The sequence below is a fragment of the Megascapheus bottae genome, chromosome 15 (assembly GCF_031878675.1).
Source record: "Megascapheus bottae isolate mThoBot1 chromosome 15, mThoBot2.hap1, whole genome shotgun sequence".
Classification (NCBI taxonomy): domain Eukaryota; kingdom Metazoa; phylum Chordata; class Mammalia; order Rodentia; family Geomyidae; genus Megascapheus; species Megascapheus bottae.
Genome location: NC_143523.1, coordinates 20,726,762 through 20,743,224, shown reverse-complemented (window position 1 = coordinate 20,743,224; position 16,463 = coordinate 20,726,762). Strand labels below are relative to the sequence as shown.

General features: G+C 46.3%; 1 protein-coding gene across 1 annotated transcript in view; it reads right to left on the bottom strand.

The window, feature by feature from the left end:
* Positions 1 to 278: 278 nt before the first annotated feature.
* Arl3 (ARF like GTPase 3) overlaps positions 279 to 16,463 on the bottom strand; it is a 34,776-nt gene continuing 18,591 nt past the window's right edge. Inside the window, exons 4-6 of the mRNA XM_090345984.1 lie at positions 14,287 to 14,337; positions 12,089 to 12,274; positions 279 to 682 (exon numbers count right to left, since the gene is read on the bottom strand). Of these exons, the coding sequence (XP_090202110.1) occupies positions 635 to 682; positions 12,089 to 12,274; positions 14,287 to 14,337 (285 nt within the window). The 3' untranslated portion in view covers positions 279 to 634. The remainder of the gene's footprint in view (positions 683 to 12,088; positions 12,275 to 14,286; positions 14,338 to 16,463) is intronic.

Here is a 16,463-nt window from a genome sequence, read left to right as displayed (position 1 = left end):
AGGATTACAAACAGTCTTCTACCTGCATGACAAGATGGTTTAATCATCTGCTATCCCTCCCCCTCCCCCCCAGCTGCTTCCTGCTCCACTGAAGCCCTGGCTTGATTGGTGATGGGAAAAAAAAATCACCAACACTCCCCTCCTCTCCCTCCCCCCCCCCCCCCCCCCGCCCCTGCAAACATTGTCTGTGGTTTCTAACCACCGAGGGAGTGAAGGGACAGGTCAGTAAATAAATGAACTCAGCATAAGCAGCTTCTTCCTCTTTCTTTCTTTCTTTCTTTTCTTTTTTTTTTTTGAAACAATAAAGCCCACTGGAATTGTCTAAACTGCAATGCAATCTCTGGCTCATTTAAAAGATCTCATTTTCTAATCATGTGCTTTGAGACATTTAATACTATTTCAATTATGCAGAGGAAATAATATAATTCCTTTATTTGAAAAATGATATGAACCTCAGAGATTAGTTAAATCTACTGCTGGAATGGGGATTCTTTTTAAATGGTGTTTTCCCCCCTCTTCAAACAGCTGTAGCTGTACACAGATGGAAAAACATTTGGTCAGAAAGCAGCAAATTGGTGTTTTTCAGGACCGAATTCAGCTCCTGCAGCTCCTTGTGTTTCCATCCGGCTACATTTTATTTCTTCTTTGCATTGACATTTTTGCAGACCCAGTTCATGCCATCCTTGGAGGGAAATGGTCAGAGAAAGACAGTGTTAGTTCCCAGAAAACCCCGCCTCCAGCCTGGAGGGGAGGGAGGGGGTTCTGTTCTCCCTCTTAGAGACCACCAACTTCAGGCAGTCTGCTGCTTGTCCAGGGGCCCATCTGGGTGAGCAGGGCCTGTGACCTCTTGGCTAGGAGGAGGGAGGTGGGAGAGAAGTGCCAGGCAGCTGAACTTGAGATGGGATCTCAGGAACTCCCTCTGAAAAAATAAACACATCTGCCCGCATCCAAAGCTTGATTGAGTAGCTATCAGAAAAGATTCCAGCCATTTTTGGCTTTTGCTAAAAGCTGACCTTTGCTAGGGCATTAAATTCAATAAGCCACCCTTCTGGGGCCCCAGTGTGTTTACAATTGTGACAGTGTACACTTGGGTTAAATTAAATTTCGTTTTGGAAAAACAAGCCCTCCGCAGTGTGTTACTACACACACACACTGGGGCAATGTGAATTTATTTCTCTACGTGAAGCACTACAGATAAGTTTCAAAGGGCCTGGCCAGCTTCTGGTAGCTTTAAGCCTTCCCAAGCCCAGGGGCAGAGAGAAGGTTCCCTTAAAGGCACAGTGACCTTCAAAGTGTCCTCTCATAGAAGGCAGGAGAAGGGACTAAGGTAAGAGCTACACAAAGCCTAGAGCCACCTGGCAGGCAACACAATTTCTCATGGATGCCAGGCCTGTCAGACATGACCTGCTTTTCAACCCCTTTGGAACCATACCTGGACAGGCCTCCCTTTCCCCAGGGGCTCTCTAACCTTCAGGAGTGTGTGACTTCCCTTAGAAGCCCACAACTAAATTCAGGGTGGCCACTTCCACGAATCTCTTTCCCAGCTTTGACAGCCCTCACATCTGCACAGATCAGACACACATGACACCCCTGAGCCCCGCATTTCCGGTGACCATGGGTCTCCGCTGCTGAACCCGAACAGCTGAGACAGCTTACAGTAATAAATATCAGCTGACACCCTCGGCCATTCGGAACATTAATCCCATAAACAATACATCCTGGCAAAACAATCAGCAGGCATCCTCTCTTCTGGCTAATCTGACCATCACCTGCATTTACAGTGATTATAACTCTGCCAGTTGCCATCAGGGCACTTGGGCAGGAGCACCAGATAATCTGGGTGAACCTTATGGCCTTTGCCAAGACAAAGCTGGCCCTGGCCAGCCCGGAGACGAAGAGCACCTGGCCGCAGTGGGGGCAGGTGGAGGAATGCCGGGGCAGGGGAGGGGGCGCCCGACGCATCTCCAATTACAACTGGGTCAGCTGTGCACGCTGAAAAGCAGAGGCCAATTTTAAGACCATCTTATGAAAAGGCTTAATTTAAAGAGAAGCAGGTTTAATTTTAGTAGCTAATTGGTTTCCAGGAAAAAAAAATGATCACCTGCCAGGAGACAAAAAAGATTTTTTACAAAATACAAGAGGGCTGAATAAGATAACCATCTTCTCTCGTGGCCGAGGCTGCACAGCTCAGCGCTGGCATATACCACTTCCATCTCGAGGAGCAGCATCAACACCCGAAGGTGCCGCCTCAATGTCCTCTCCTCCACCGAGACTCTAACAGCGACATTCTATCAGACCAGCTTCCCGGAGAAGTCAAGAGCCCTAGTGCCACACAATGTGAATATCATTTTGTCTTTTTTCTTGTTTTATGGACGATGGAAGAGGAGGAGGAAGAGGGGGTTTTTCCTTCGTATCTAACTGGACATGAATGCAGCCAAAGAGATAGGGAAAATATTTATTCAGCTGCAGGCACTTAAGAGTACAAGGTGGAGGCCCGGTGGCCCTACCCTGGGTATCTACTCTGGAGGTGGGGGGTGGTTAAGGGGTGAGTCCTGTTGAGGGGTGCCGTCCTCCAGATGTCTGAGGATGGACAGCGGCAAGGCCAGGCACATAGTCCTGCCAACAGAGGGCACTCTGAGGCCAGCACCCCCTACTGCCTCGAGCCAGGGGCCCCTGCAGGGGGGAGGGACGGGAGAGGGGTTGTGGCTCCTTTGGAATCTGGGGGGGGGGTGTTTCAAGTCCCCAGAGCCAACACTGCCATGGCTACTGAGGACTTGGAGAGGTCCCTGAGCTGTATTGTTTGGGTGTTGGGCGGAGTACTTTTCTTGTTACTGAGAGAACCTGAGCTGAAAGTGGGAGGTATGGGGGAGGGGCAATCCAGGGTGACAATACCTCGTAAATCAAATCAGGGCCAGCTTTGTCAAGGAGTCCACTGGAGAAGAAAGATAATAGTGGTGTCCAAGGTCCCTGAGGGGGGCGCCCACATGGGACTGGCCTGAGGTCATAGTCACACAAACTGGCGTGCACACCTAATTTATATCTTCTAAATTAAATCCTCCAGCAGCCCTGTAAAGTGGTTGTTTGTTATTATTTCCATGTTACAAATGAGGAAATGAAGTCACAGATGGTCTGGAGTGGGGTGGGCTGCTAAGCTAGGCAATCTAGCTCCAGCCGTTGTGTCCCTGCTTTTGAACCATTTCTCATTGCTCTGTGACTTTGGGGGACAGCCGAGGGAGGTGGAAAAGGCAGCCCTCCCCTGCATTTTCTTTCTCATGGCTTGGTCAGCTCCAAGAGGTCCTGAGGCTGCCGGACTCCACTGTCCTGGGCTGCCTGCAAAGGCCTGGAAATTCATTCACCTGTTTTGAACCGAGGTTATAAAACCACCCACCCACCTGGAGCAGCTCCTCCTGTGAAAGCCCACATCTATACTATGCAGAAGCAAATGGAGGAGCCTTTTGCTTCTTTATAAGCAAGGTTTTGTTTTTGTAAAACAGACAAAGGAGAAAAGGTGATCCCTTCCTATGAGGTGAGAGTACTCTGCCTCTTAAGGAAATGAACTCACCGGTTTGCTTAAGGGCTGAACTGTTATTGTTAGGAACTGGTTTGACCAATTTCCTGCACGACAACCTTTGGTTGAGAGCCTAGACCTTTTTCCTCCACTGCCCCCTTTTCCCTGACCCCTCTTGTTGAAGCCACATCGAAGCCACATCCGAATCAATACACCTCGGCTCAATAACACAGACAAGACACTGAGGCTCAAATACTGCGGCCGTTTCTCTGTGTGGCAGTAATCATTCCTTACCATAACCACTGGGGAGGCACAGGGATGCAAATCAGCATATGGTGGATACCTATTAGGCCCAAAGTCTTCTGTCCAGGATTTCAGGTGCACTGCCTCCCTCTGTGGGCAGAGCCCCCTTTTAAATCTGACCTCAGTCTGGGGCATCATCACTGCTGGTAGGTGGAAGGGAGTAGGGGCAGCCATGATTGGATGGGCTGGTTTTTAAAGTGAGGCTGACTATGCGCAGAAATCACTTCAGTAATTGCTTTAGGATGACACGGGGTTCAGACCCTTGCTGAGCAATGCAGCCTGTTCTGTTGTGTCATTGGGCCCCCAGGGTCAAGGAGCAGCTGGATGTAGCATACATAAAATATTGCTTGCTATTAATATTTTTCTGGTGGCAAAGGGCACTGTACCAAGGGAAGGAGCAAAATCACAATAGTCTGAGCTTGCTTTCTTAGTCTTTAGAAGGGTTTAACATTTTAAAAAATAAACCTGATGTCTGACTCATAGAAAAGCAGTTCCAGGTACACCTGGAATCAGTAACAACTGATGCCAGACCCGGAACTCAGTGGTAGAAATGGTCCTGGGTTCAATGTGGGAGCCCTGGTTCCAGCATCAACAAACGTAAAGTTCTTTCTCTTCTCTTTTCTTTCTTTTTTTGTGGGTCATGGGGCTTGAACTCTGGGCCTGGGTGCTGTCCCTGAGCTCTTCAGCTCAAAGCTACCACCCTACCCCTCGGCCTGGGCCTGGGCCTTGTCTCTGAGCTCTTCAGCTAAAGACTAACCCCTACTCTTTGAGCCACAGCCCCACTTCCCATTTTCTAGTGATTAATTGGGTAAGAGTCTCTCTTTGGTGCCCGGGCTGGCTTTGAACCGTGATCCTCAGATCGCAGCCTCCTGAGTAGCTAGGATTACGGGTGGGAGCTACCGTGCTGGGCTGAAGTATGGAAGTTCTATAGGCATGTTGGGGAAAAGCCCGTTGGCTGAAGGAAGAATAGAGCCAGGAGAGTGGGCTTGGACTGCACAAGACTCATATAGCAGCCTAGGTTTCTGCGCCCACTGTGGAAGTGAGGCAGCTGAGACGGCTATCACCTGGTCACTGTTCCTGCTCGGACAAGGCTGAGACGAATGGAGGACAAAGTGAAATGGAAAAGCAGGCCTGACGTGGCAGATTGAAGAGCAACAACAGGGAATATTCTGTGAGCTCAAGGACAGGGGTGTAGGCAGGTGTCTGCAGTGATCAAGGTTAGAGGTGGGATTAAGGCTGCTGACCTCTGCTTTGAAAGGAAGCCCAGAGCCTGGATAATCTCTCTCTACCACTTTGTCTGTCTGTCTGTCTGTCTCTCACTCACACTCTCACACACAAACATAGTGTTTTAGGCATAAACACCTGGAATGACAACAGCTGAGGAGCCCAAGAACAGCGGTGGTTTGGGGTTCTGACTCAGGTCTGCACATGGAGGCGGGATGGATGGGATTCTATTGGTTTCTTTGGCTCTAAGCCAGGTCACAGTTTTGTAGGAAAAGAAAAAGGAATAGAGTTCTAGTGTTAAATTGTCTCTTAGGAGAGGTGCAGGTAGACTTCTCGTCACAGGGGATGTGGCTGAGGGGTTTTCACGTCAACCCTCCTGAACATTTTTCACCTTCCCCCCTCCTGCCTTCTATGCTCAACATAACTGAGGCTCTGTGGTCACCCCCTGGACTGTGGCCTCTTGGCAGGACAGAGTTCCCAAGACTGATGTGCTCCTTCAGCGTCTCGTGCCCTTCAGCCGGTGCCTGCTCCTGACCCCTCCCTGCTTTAATTACCTGGTAGACTGGCCACCCTGCTGCCATCCATCAGGCAAAGACAGACCTGTTCCAAACTCTCCTGATGACCTCAAGAGTCAATTCCTACACCCAGTGCAGGGGCACACAGTAAGTACTGCCTGCCTCGTCAACATTGCCTCGTCAACATTAGTGGAAGAAAAGACTTAAATCCACTCCAGGAATCACGAATAATTTCTGCAACCTCAAAGCATGCGTTCAAGCTACCCACTCATGAGAAGTGATACACTTCTACTTAGCTAGCACAAGAGGGGCGTGGCAGGCATACTCACTAGTGGGCTGTCTTCCCAACTTGGCCACTCAAGGTCCCTGCTCTTTGATAGGATTCGAAAAATTTCCCAAATGCCTGTCTCCCCCCCACCCCCCGCCACGTTCTTTCTTTCATTGTTGGTCATGGGGCTTGAACTCCGGGCCTGGGCACTGTTCCTGAGCTCTTGTTGCTCAATGCTAACACTTGGCTACCTGAACCACAGCACCACTCACGGACTTTTCTGCCTAGGCTGGCAAACTGATCCTCAGATCTCAGCCTTCCAGGCTATTTTTTTTTTGACAGTGCTGGGTCTTAAAACTCAGGGTCTGAGCGCTGTCCTTGGGCTTTCTCAAGGCTAGAGCTCCACCACTTGAGCTACAGGCACCATTTTTGGCTTTTCCTATGTATATGTGGTACCGAGGAATCAAACCCCGGTCCCGGATGGCCTGAAGTCTGGGTCCTTCTGCTTCAGCCTCCTGAGGGCTGCAGTTACAGCTGTGTATGGCCATGCCAAGTTTCTCAGATGCATTTTGGTTAAACAGCAAACACAGGCACACACTGCGGCTGGGAATGTGGCTTAGTGCATAGCATGCATGAAGCCCTGAGTTTGACTCATGCCCTAGGACCCACAAACAAAACAAAACAAAAAGGAAGACAGACACCATCTTCCAAGCCTGCAGGTGGAACAGGAATTCCAGGCCTTTTTTCTTGAACTCTCCTGTGGTGACAGGAGTTGTCTGACCAAACTACCTAGTATCTCATCATTCTGGCAGCTCTGCTCATTCCTGACCATCTTCTGGGGAAGCAGAGGAGTGGACAGGGCAAAATATAAATTTAGGAAATTTTAATCATTATTACACACTCCATATCTTCAAGTGAACCCCACACACTGGATCTTACAGACATCTTTTTCTAAGAAACTCTTTAATTTTTAGGGCTATTATTTTTAGGCCTTAACTAAGAATCACTAAAGGCCTGTACTTCAAGTATGCAATACTGGAAAGGAATTACATTTAAGTGACCCTTTTTTAAGGTGAAAACCAAGAAACAAGCCGAGTGAGCAGAGTGTCGGTCAGAGGCACTGCTGAGGGAAGGGTGCTGTCAAATGGTGCTGTATTACAATCAAAGGTGTGCCCACAGGAACCCCCCACGACCTTTCTCTGGTCCCAAAGGTTACCAGTAGAGGACAATAGACAGCAGATTCCCCTCTTAATTAACATTTTTATTAAATAACCCATTTCAAATAATGGTTAAATTCTCTAAATTTATATCATTCTATTAACCATAATCTAATCTCATTAACCTTGAAATCCCAGTCTTAACTACCCAATTCTATACACCATGGTACTATCTACTAAACTAATTAAGTGACCTTCAAACTATTTCTCCTTCATATGTAATCATTTTTGATCTCATAATTCTTTGCTGGATTCCTCCTGATATCCCTTCCTGTGCACCTGGCTGTTCAAGGCCCCTGATTGGAGAAGCACTTTCTTACCAAAATCTGACTATATAATTTCCCATTATTCAAACTAGCTAATTTCACCCCACTTAATAGCTTTCTGTCTCCATTTTAGCCTAAAGATCCTGTACGTGAGGTTGTGTGATTGAGTGGTAGAGCACTTGCATGTCATATGGGCGGGGGAGCTCTGAATTTGATTTCTAGCAGAAGCACAAAAACCAACAACCCAAACAAGGGCCTGTAACAGGCCTTCTGCGTCCACAGTGGAGTGCTGAAGAGCTCTACCTGATAGGAGTGGGGTGGGGCCTGCGGAGGCAACTCCAGGAGCTCCTCTGAAGCCTGCTTTGAATTTAGTCTCACTACTCTGCATATTGACTCTGTATTTCCCTGGTTCTCCTTTCTTCAGCTCTATTCAAGGCCATATACTTGCTAGATAGGCACTCTACCACTCAAACACATGACCAACCCCCTTTGTGTGTGTGTGAGTGTTGACAGTGAGGCTTGAACTCAGTGCCTGGGCACTGTCCCTAGCTTTTCCACTCAGTGTTGATGCTCTATCGCTTTAGCCATACCTTTCCTTTTAGCTTTTTGATGGTTTTAATTGGAGATAAAAATCTCATGGACTTTCCTGTCCAGGCTAACTTTGAACCATGATCTTAGCTTAGTGAGTAATTAGGATTACAGGTAGGAGCATCTGGCACCCGGTTTTACTTTAGTTATTTTTATGCTTCTTTGCCTGGGCTGGCTTTCTACCCTAATGCTCCTCCTTATGCCTCTGTTATAGTTCAGATTACAGGTATAATCAGTCTATCCCACTCAGCCAGTTTGCCTAGATAAGGTCTTTCTAATTTGTTTTTCTTTTCTGGCTAGTTCTGCCTTGAGTCATGATCCTCCTAGGAGAGGAGCTGGAAGTATCTTTTTCTTTTTTGTTGGTTGTGGGACCTGAACTCTGGGCCTGGGTGTTGTCCATGAGCTCTTCAGCTCAAGGCTACTGCCCTACCCCTTGAGCCACAGAGCCACTTCCAGTTTTTTGGTGGTTAATTAGAGATAAGAGTCTCACAGACTTTACTATCTGGGTTGGCTTTGAATTGTGATCCTCAGGTCTGAGCCTCCTGAGTAGTTGGGATTATAGGCGTGAGCCACTGCGCCTGGCTGAGAAGCTGGAATTATATGTGAGAGCCACCATGCCCAGCAAGTCCTGATTAAAAAAAAAAAAAAGGACAATCGAGTAAAAGACATTCAAAATATCTGGATTATGGGATGGGAATGTGGTTCAGCATTGCCTAGCATGCTAGCCACGTGAACAGAAAAAGCTTGAAGTGGTTCTGTGGCTCAAGTGATAGAGTACTATCCTTGAGCAAAAGAAGCTCAAGGACAGTTCAAGGTTGTGAGTTCAAGCCCCAGCACTGGCAACCCCCCCTTCCCCAAACCAACAACAAAAAAACCCCAAACCAAAAAACCAGGGTTATAGTATACTTGTCAAACCAGCTTAAAAATTAACTTTAAAATATAGTTAATTCAGGGGGCCGGGAGTTTGGCCTAGTGGTAGAGTGCTTGCCTAGCATGCATGAAGACCCGGGTTCGATTCCTCGGTACCACATACATAGCAAAAAGCTGGAAGTGGTGCTGAGGCTCAAGTGGTAGAGCTCTAGCCTTGAGAAAGTCCAAGGACAGTGCCCTGAGCCCAAGCCTAGGACTGGCCAAAAAAATAAAAAAATATATATAGAGAGAGTTAATTTAGGCTGGGAGTTTGGCCTAGTGGTAGAGTGCTTGCCTAGCATGTATGAAGACCCGGGTTAATTCAAAACCTGCTATTTCTATATGTGTGTATAATGTATAGAGATGTGTGTACATACAAACATATACACACACACACACACACAGAGTAAGAGAGAATCACTTATATGACAATTTTACAAGGAAGAATTGGAATAATAATACAATTAATGGACTTCTTACGTTTTGGGGGTATGGTGGTGCTAGGGATGAACCCAAGGTCTTGCGCATGTTAGGCTAGTGCTATCCATTGAGCCACACCCCGACACACCTCAAACCCTATCTTTATAGACTTTTTTTTTGGAGGGAGGGGTGGTCCTGGGGCTTTAACTCTGGGCCTGGGCATTGTTTCTGAGCTCCTTGGCTCAAGGATAGCATTCTACTACTTGAGTCACAGCACCACTTCTGGTTTTCTGGTGGTTAATTGGAGATAAGAGTTTCATAGTCTCTTGTTCCTGGGCTGGCTTTGAACTGCAATCCTCAGATCTCATCCTCCTGGATAGCTAGGATTACAGGCGTGAGCCACTAGAGCCCGGCTTTTTATAGACTTTTATATAATCAATGGTGAGACACACACACACACACACACACACTATAAGTCTTAGGTTCAAGTCCCACATAGCTGTGACTACAGTTGTGTATGTCACAGTACTTCCTTTAGAATGAGATGTGGGTAAACTGGTAGAGTGCCTGCCTAGAACATACTATTTCCCCCATCCCATCCCCCAGTCCTGGGGCTTCAACTCAGGGCCTGGGCACAGTCTCTGATCTTCTTTTTTTTTTTTTTTTGCCAGTCCTGGGCTTGAGCTCAGGGCCTGAGCACTGTCCTTGGACTTTCTCAAGGCTAGAGCTCTACCACTTGAGCCTCAGCACCACTTCCGGCTTTTTTCTATGTATGTGGTACCAAGGAATCGAACCCAGGTCTTCATGCATGCTAGGCAAGCACTTTAACCACTAGGCCAAACTCCTGGCCCTCTGATCTTCTTTTGCTCAAGACTAGCACTCTACCACTAGAGCCACAGCACTAATTCCAGCTTCTTCTGTTTATGTGCTGCTGAGGAATGGAATCCAGGGCTTTGTGCATGCTAGGCAAGCACTCAACCACCAAGCCACATTTCCAGCCCCCATAATAGTTTAGTAATTAGAATTTAGATAGAAATAAGACTTAAAGAAAACAATGATAAAAACAAACAAAAATCCAGAAGCTGCCAGGCCCGGTGGTTCTCGCCTGTAGTCCTATCTACTCAGGAGGCTGAGATCTGAGGATCAAGGTTCAAAGCCAGCCCAGGCACAAAAGGACCTGAGACTCTTATTCCAATTAATCACTAGAAAAAGGGAAGTGGGGCTTGGCTCAAGGGAAGGGCAGTAGCCTTGACCTGAAGGGCTCAAGGACAATGCCTAGGCCCAGGGGTAGAGTAGTATAGTAGCCTTGAGCTGAAGAATTCAGAGATATGGCCCAAGCTGAGTTCAAGCCCCATGACCCACCAAAAATAAATAAATAAATAAATAATCCAGATGCTCTTTGGCAGTGTACATACTTAAAACTTCCCCAAAGACCATCTCATTCTAAATGTCTGAGATATCCATACAGCTCCGGAGTCCATTTTGGGGATGAAGTCCTTGTGCTCTCTAGGTCCTAAAGAGTTCCTGCACACATGTGCACATGTGCACACACATATGTACATATGTGTGTGTGTGCACATACACACATGCACAGAAGCTTCTAGATGTGCAGGCATCAGCAGTTGTCTTATGTTGACCAGGCTGCCCTCAGATCTAGGGCTACACACAATTCTAGTTTTGTTACAAAAAGAGGAAAAACAAAAACCAAAAGCAGGCAGCATGACTCTGCTGAGATAATCCTAGATAGTAATTATTTGCTTGGAATAACAGTGGTAAAGCCATTTAAAGATAAATCAGTGTCAGTGTCTTAGAAATGAGAATATTGGAAGGGAAATGGGAAAGTCAGCAGGACAATGATCAAAATCAAATCTAGGCATGTGCCCAAGATGCTGATGGAGACCGATGAAGACTGGTGAATGGCCCTGCCATTCTATGGCTATTGGGGGGGGGGTGATCTTCAGAGGCAGTGAACCCCCAGCATCATGCAGCACTGTAGTACAGTCAGTCCTCAGAGCACCTGGGCACATCCTGGCTAGTACACTGGATGAAGATGGAAGATGCTAGGGCTCTGGAACAAGAAGTTGTCCTAAGCAAGCTCTGGAGGCTCATGTTTGCGATGTTTGCTATTCTAGAGAACTGATGTTCAAAGCCAGCTTGGGTAGAAAAATTTATAAGATTCCATCTCCAAAATAACCAGGAAGCAGCCAGGCTTGAGGCATGACTGAAGTGGCAGAGTACCAGCCATGGGCAAGGAAGCTGAGTGAGAATTTGAGGCCCAGAGTTCAAACCCTTGAGGGGGAGGGAAGGGTGGAGTTGGTCCTGCAGGACCACAGTGCCAGCTGAGCTGAAAGTGCTTCTCATTCTTGGAGGAAATTGCTTGGGTGTTTGTGATACAGCTGACCTAAATTAATGAGGTGGAGCCTGAGATCCTAGTATACAGTCCCTCAGAGCAAAGCTTCCCATTGGGAACTGAACCTGCAGCAAGAAACAACGTAGCAACCCTGAGGGCAGGGAAAGCACTCGGGTTCATGTACTGTTTCTGACGGCCAGCCACGCCTTGAGAGGAATCAGTTTTGGACCCAGTGTGGAATCCCAACTCAACCTGGAAAGATTCTAGAGTTACAAACAATCCTCAGAGTCTTCTTTCACCATTGAGAAACCTTGTTTGAGTTGGTTCATCTCAATGGTTCTCTCAGAACATTTCCTGGTATCTGAGGACTGTTAAATAAAAAATAACCAACCTCGCCCATACCAATCAATAAAGCTTATTAGTCTCACTACTTTTTCTGACTAGGTCAACTGAATCAATGAAACAGATCACCTTGGTGGGCTGCCATGTTCCAGGGGACCAAGCCTTCCTGGAGTCTCACCTGAACACCTTCCCCAGTGAGCGCAGAGCAGGACTGGATCTGCCAGACTCGGTCTCGAATGGTGTGCAGATTCAGGCCTTCTGCAATTTCAGAGGCAGGGGCAGCCGTGAGCAGATCCTGCTTGTTAGCAAAGATGAGCACAGGCACACAACTCAGCTTTTCCTCCTCCAGCAATTCAGCTAGTTCCTGCAGCATTTGGGGAAGGAAGGAAGGAAGGAAGGAAGGAAGGAAGGAAGGAAGGAAATAAGTCAGTACTTAAAGCATGTGCTTCTAATTTCAGAAACTTTCAAGGGCAGTGATCCTTGGGCTTGTGTCTGTGGAAGATTTCCTAGCGGATCCCTGGGCCCAGCCTATGACACTGACTTTGGAAAGGAATCTGCACATTCAACAAACTCTCCGGGTGATCAGTTCTACTATGCGTGTTACACAGATTATGCCTTGAGAAACACTGTTCCAGGGAGCATGTAAATGGTTAGAGAAGGCTACTATATACAAATAACATTTTTCTTACTCTCCCTTAGCTTTTTTGCCTTAGACTGACACTCTACCCTTAGACTGACACTCTACCCATTGTGCCACACCTCCACTTCCAGCATTTTGCTGGTCAACTGGAGATAAGAAGCTCTAAATTTGGCTGCTTTCATAGGCTTTGAACCTTGATTCTCAGATCTCAGTTTCCTTAATAGCTAGATCACAAGTGTGAACAACTGGTAATCTTTCCTCTCTTCCTCCCTCCTTCCTTCCCTATGCTTGAACCCAGGGCCTGGGCTCTGTTCCTGAGCTGCTTTTGTTCAAAGCTAGTGTTCTTTCATTTGAGCCAGCTCCACTTCTGGTTTTTTCTGTGAGCAACTGGCAAAGAGTCTTATGGATTTTCCTGCCTGGGCTAGCATGATCCATGAACCATGATCCTCAGATCTCAGCCTTTGGAGTAGTTAGGATTACAGGCTTGAGCCCTTGGAATCTTTGCACATATCGAGCTTAGTGTGTGTGTGTGTGTGTGTGTGTGTGTGTGTGTGTGTGTGTGTGTGTGTGTATAACTGATATTTCATCAGTTTCTTTATAAAACATTCATGTCCATGTATTAATTTTCATCAATTTTTTATCATATTGATTCATCTAGCAAAGTCCCTGATTTTGCGCTTACAGCTGCACTCTTTTTTTTTTTTTTTTTGCCAGTCCTGGGCTTGAGCTCAGGGCCTGAGCACTGTCCTTGGACTTTCTCAAGGCTAGAGCTCTACCACTTGAGCCTCAGCACCACTTCCGACTTTTTTCTATGTATGTGGTACCGAGGAATCGAACCCGGGTCTTCATGCATGCTAGGCAAGCACTTTAACCACTAGGCCAAACTCCCGGCCCCTACAGCTGCACTCTTAAACTGTGTTTTGGTTCTGCCTGTAGTGAGTACAAATGAGGGTGTCTACTTATTTTAATGACAGACCCTACCTCTTTCCCATTAAGCCTCTATTTTAGCTTTTTTAAACATTAGAGCTTTCAGAGAGGACTGGTGGCAGATGACGAAGAGCCCTCTGCCTCCAAGCTCTGGCTGGCCCTGCTTCCTTCATTATGGTGCAAAAGGAACACGGGTATCTTCAGGAAGGTTCTCAATCTACTATCCAACAAAAAGGAACCTAAACGTGAAGACTGCTGTCTTTGGAAGCCCACCCCAAGTAGTTCAGGGTAGAAAGGAGTTCAGGCTCAAGTGGAACATAATAGCCTTGAGTGAAAAAATGGCCCAGGGGCAGTGCCCAGCCCTGAATTCAAATGACCAATACAACACAACAAATAACCACCTCTTCCCCAAAAAGAAAAAAAAAATGGTTTAGAGGACTCTTATTTTCTTTTTGCCAGTCCCGGGGCTTGAACTCAGGGCCTGGGCACTATCCCCGAGCTTCTTTTGCTCAAGGCTAGTATCACTTGAGCTATAGCATCATTTCTGACCTTTTCTGTTTATGTGGTACTGAGGAATCAAACCCAGGACTTCATGCATAATAGGCAAGCACTCTACCACTGGGCCACATTCCCAGCCTGTTAACTATTTTTTTTTAAACAGCTGGAATTTGTGCTATTTGAATTTCTGACAGTTGGAATTGTCAAGGTTAAACAACAACAAAAACCCCTCCTTCCCTCTTACATATTTACAAAGTGCATTAATGAGTACCAAGTTATTTGGGAAACATCTCAACAAAATAATTATTTACCTGACCTGTCTCTTCAAATCTTTTTCTGTCTGCACTGTCAATTACATATATCTGTGAAGAAAAAGAAGGTTCAGTATGCAGTGAAGGAAAGAGATGGGTAACTTCAACAAAAGGGGCAGGTGAGCTCCACTCAGCAGATTCCAGGCCAGAACACTGTGTGGAAACTGACTGGTAATTCTCACCTCATCTATGGAAGCAAAAGAATTATTGAGGCTATCTGCCAAGAAAATATCCCCAGCAAAGTTCCAAAGTGTAGGAGGCCAGGAAAGCCAAGTAGGTAAAAGTAACTACATTTCCTAGGTACTTGGTATGAAACTAGTGATTCTTCCTAGATCTAGTCAGAGAGAGGAGTGGGGATGAGAAGGGGGAGAGGGGAGAGGGGAGTGGAAAGAAGGGAGAGGGAGGGGGAGAGCAGGGGACGGGGGAGAGGGGGAGAGAGGGAGAGGGTAAGAGAGGGGGAGGGGGGAGAGACAGAGACTGTGCTTTACCACCTGGACCTCTAGGCTAGCATTTCGCAGACTTTTCTGCCAGGGCTAGCTTCAATCTGAAATCCTCTAAGTCTTCGCCTCCTAAGTAGCTAGGATTACAGGTGTGAACCACTATATGGATCTATTAAACTTTCTTAAGCTCTTTGAGACACATTTTATTATTTCCCATTTGATACCTAAAGAAACATTATGTACAAAGGAATTAAGTAAATTGCCCCAAAGTGGGCTGGGAACATACGTATGTGGTGAAGTACACATCTGCACGCATGCTATTCTTGATGTGGCTAGCCTGCATGCCAAGTCAGAAGGATGGGAGGGCCAGGAGGAGCTAGGCAAGAAAGATTTTTTTTTTTTTACAGTCCTGGGGCTTGAACTCAGGGCCTCGGCATGCGAGCACTGCACTGCCATTGAGCTTTTTCAAAGCTAGTGTTGTACCATTTTTGAGCCACAACACCACTTCTGGCTTTTATGTGTATGTGGTACAAAGGAATCGAACCTAGGGTTTTGGGTATATTAGGCAAGTACTCTACCACTAGGCCACGTTCTTGGCCACTATTCTTTTTTCTTGGGCACTGTCCCTGAGCTCTTCAGCTCAAAGCTACCTCCTTACCCTCCAGCCAAGCCCTGCTTCCAGTTTTCTAGAGGTTAACTGGAGATAAGAGTCTCAGGTTCTTTTGTGCCAGGGCTGGCTTTGAACCTTGATCCTCAGATCTCAACCTCCTGAGTAGCTAGGATTACAGGCCTGAGCCACCATGTCTGCTCACTATTTATTCTTTTGACATGAAATTTCACAGAAAATGTTTCTGCTACCAGACTCAAAAGGATTTTCCTAAACTGTACACAAGTTCTTCCCCTTGGTTAGCATTTTTTTCTCATGTAACTTTCATAAAATTTGAAAATCATTGCAGAACACTGCTTGGGCAGCACACTAGAATTAGAGCAGTACACACTAGTACATACTAGAATTAGAGCATGCCCAGCTCAAGGATGCCATGTGAGTTTGTGAAGTATTCCATATTTGTACAGTAATGCCAAGATTAAGTCTATGAAACAACTGCTCTATTTATTTCTTAAGGGCCAAGTGAACAATTCACAGGCACAAACTCCCCTATGAACCCATAAATGTGTTCTGCACAGGGGTAGCTCTTCCCAGTCCCCTTGGCTTCTCCAATCACACAGTGCCTAAACTTAAAAGTGTGAGTGTGTGTGTGTGTGTGTATGTTTGTTGTTCTTTTAAAACAATGCCCTAGCTATTAGTTAATCTAGTCACGAAAACAATTTTGTAAGTTTATTTTAAAATTTCACGAACAAATATTCAAAACCTTTCTAGTCATTACCTAATAAGTACCACAGAAAGTTAAATACTGTGCTTTTGTTTTGGATTGCTTTAAAAAAATAATATACAAAAAAATAAAAATATATACACCTCCAAATATCAAATCCTAAAACCCATTGTACCATAAGATTACAATCCAGGGCATTTAAAAATGATGTTCCAGGCAATGCTAACTCATGTTCTTGTTCGGCAGTTGCGGTGAAATTCTCATTTGGTTGTGGAGGGGAGGCCTAGAAAAAGGCTTTTCTTGGTCAAAGTTTAGACCTCTGTGGCTCAAGCAGAGGCCAAACCAGGGCCCTTTGTTTCTTCGGTTCCTGCTCCTCCCCCTGCTGCCACCTTTTGGCCATTTTATT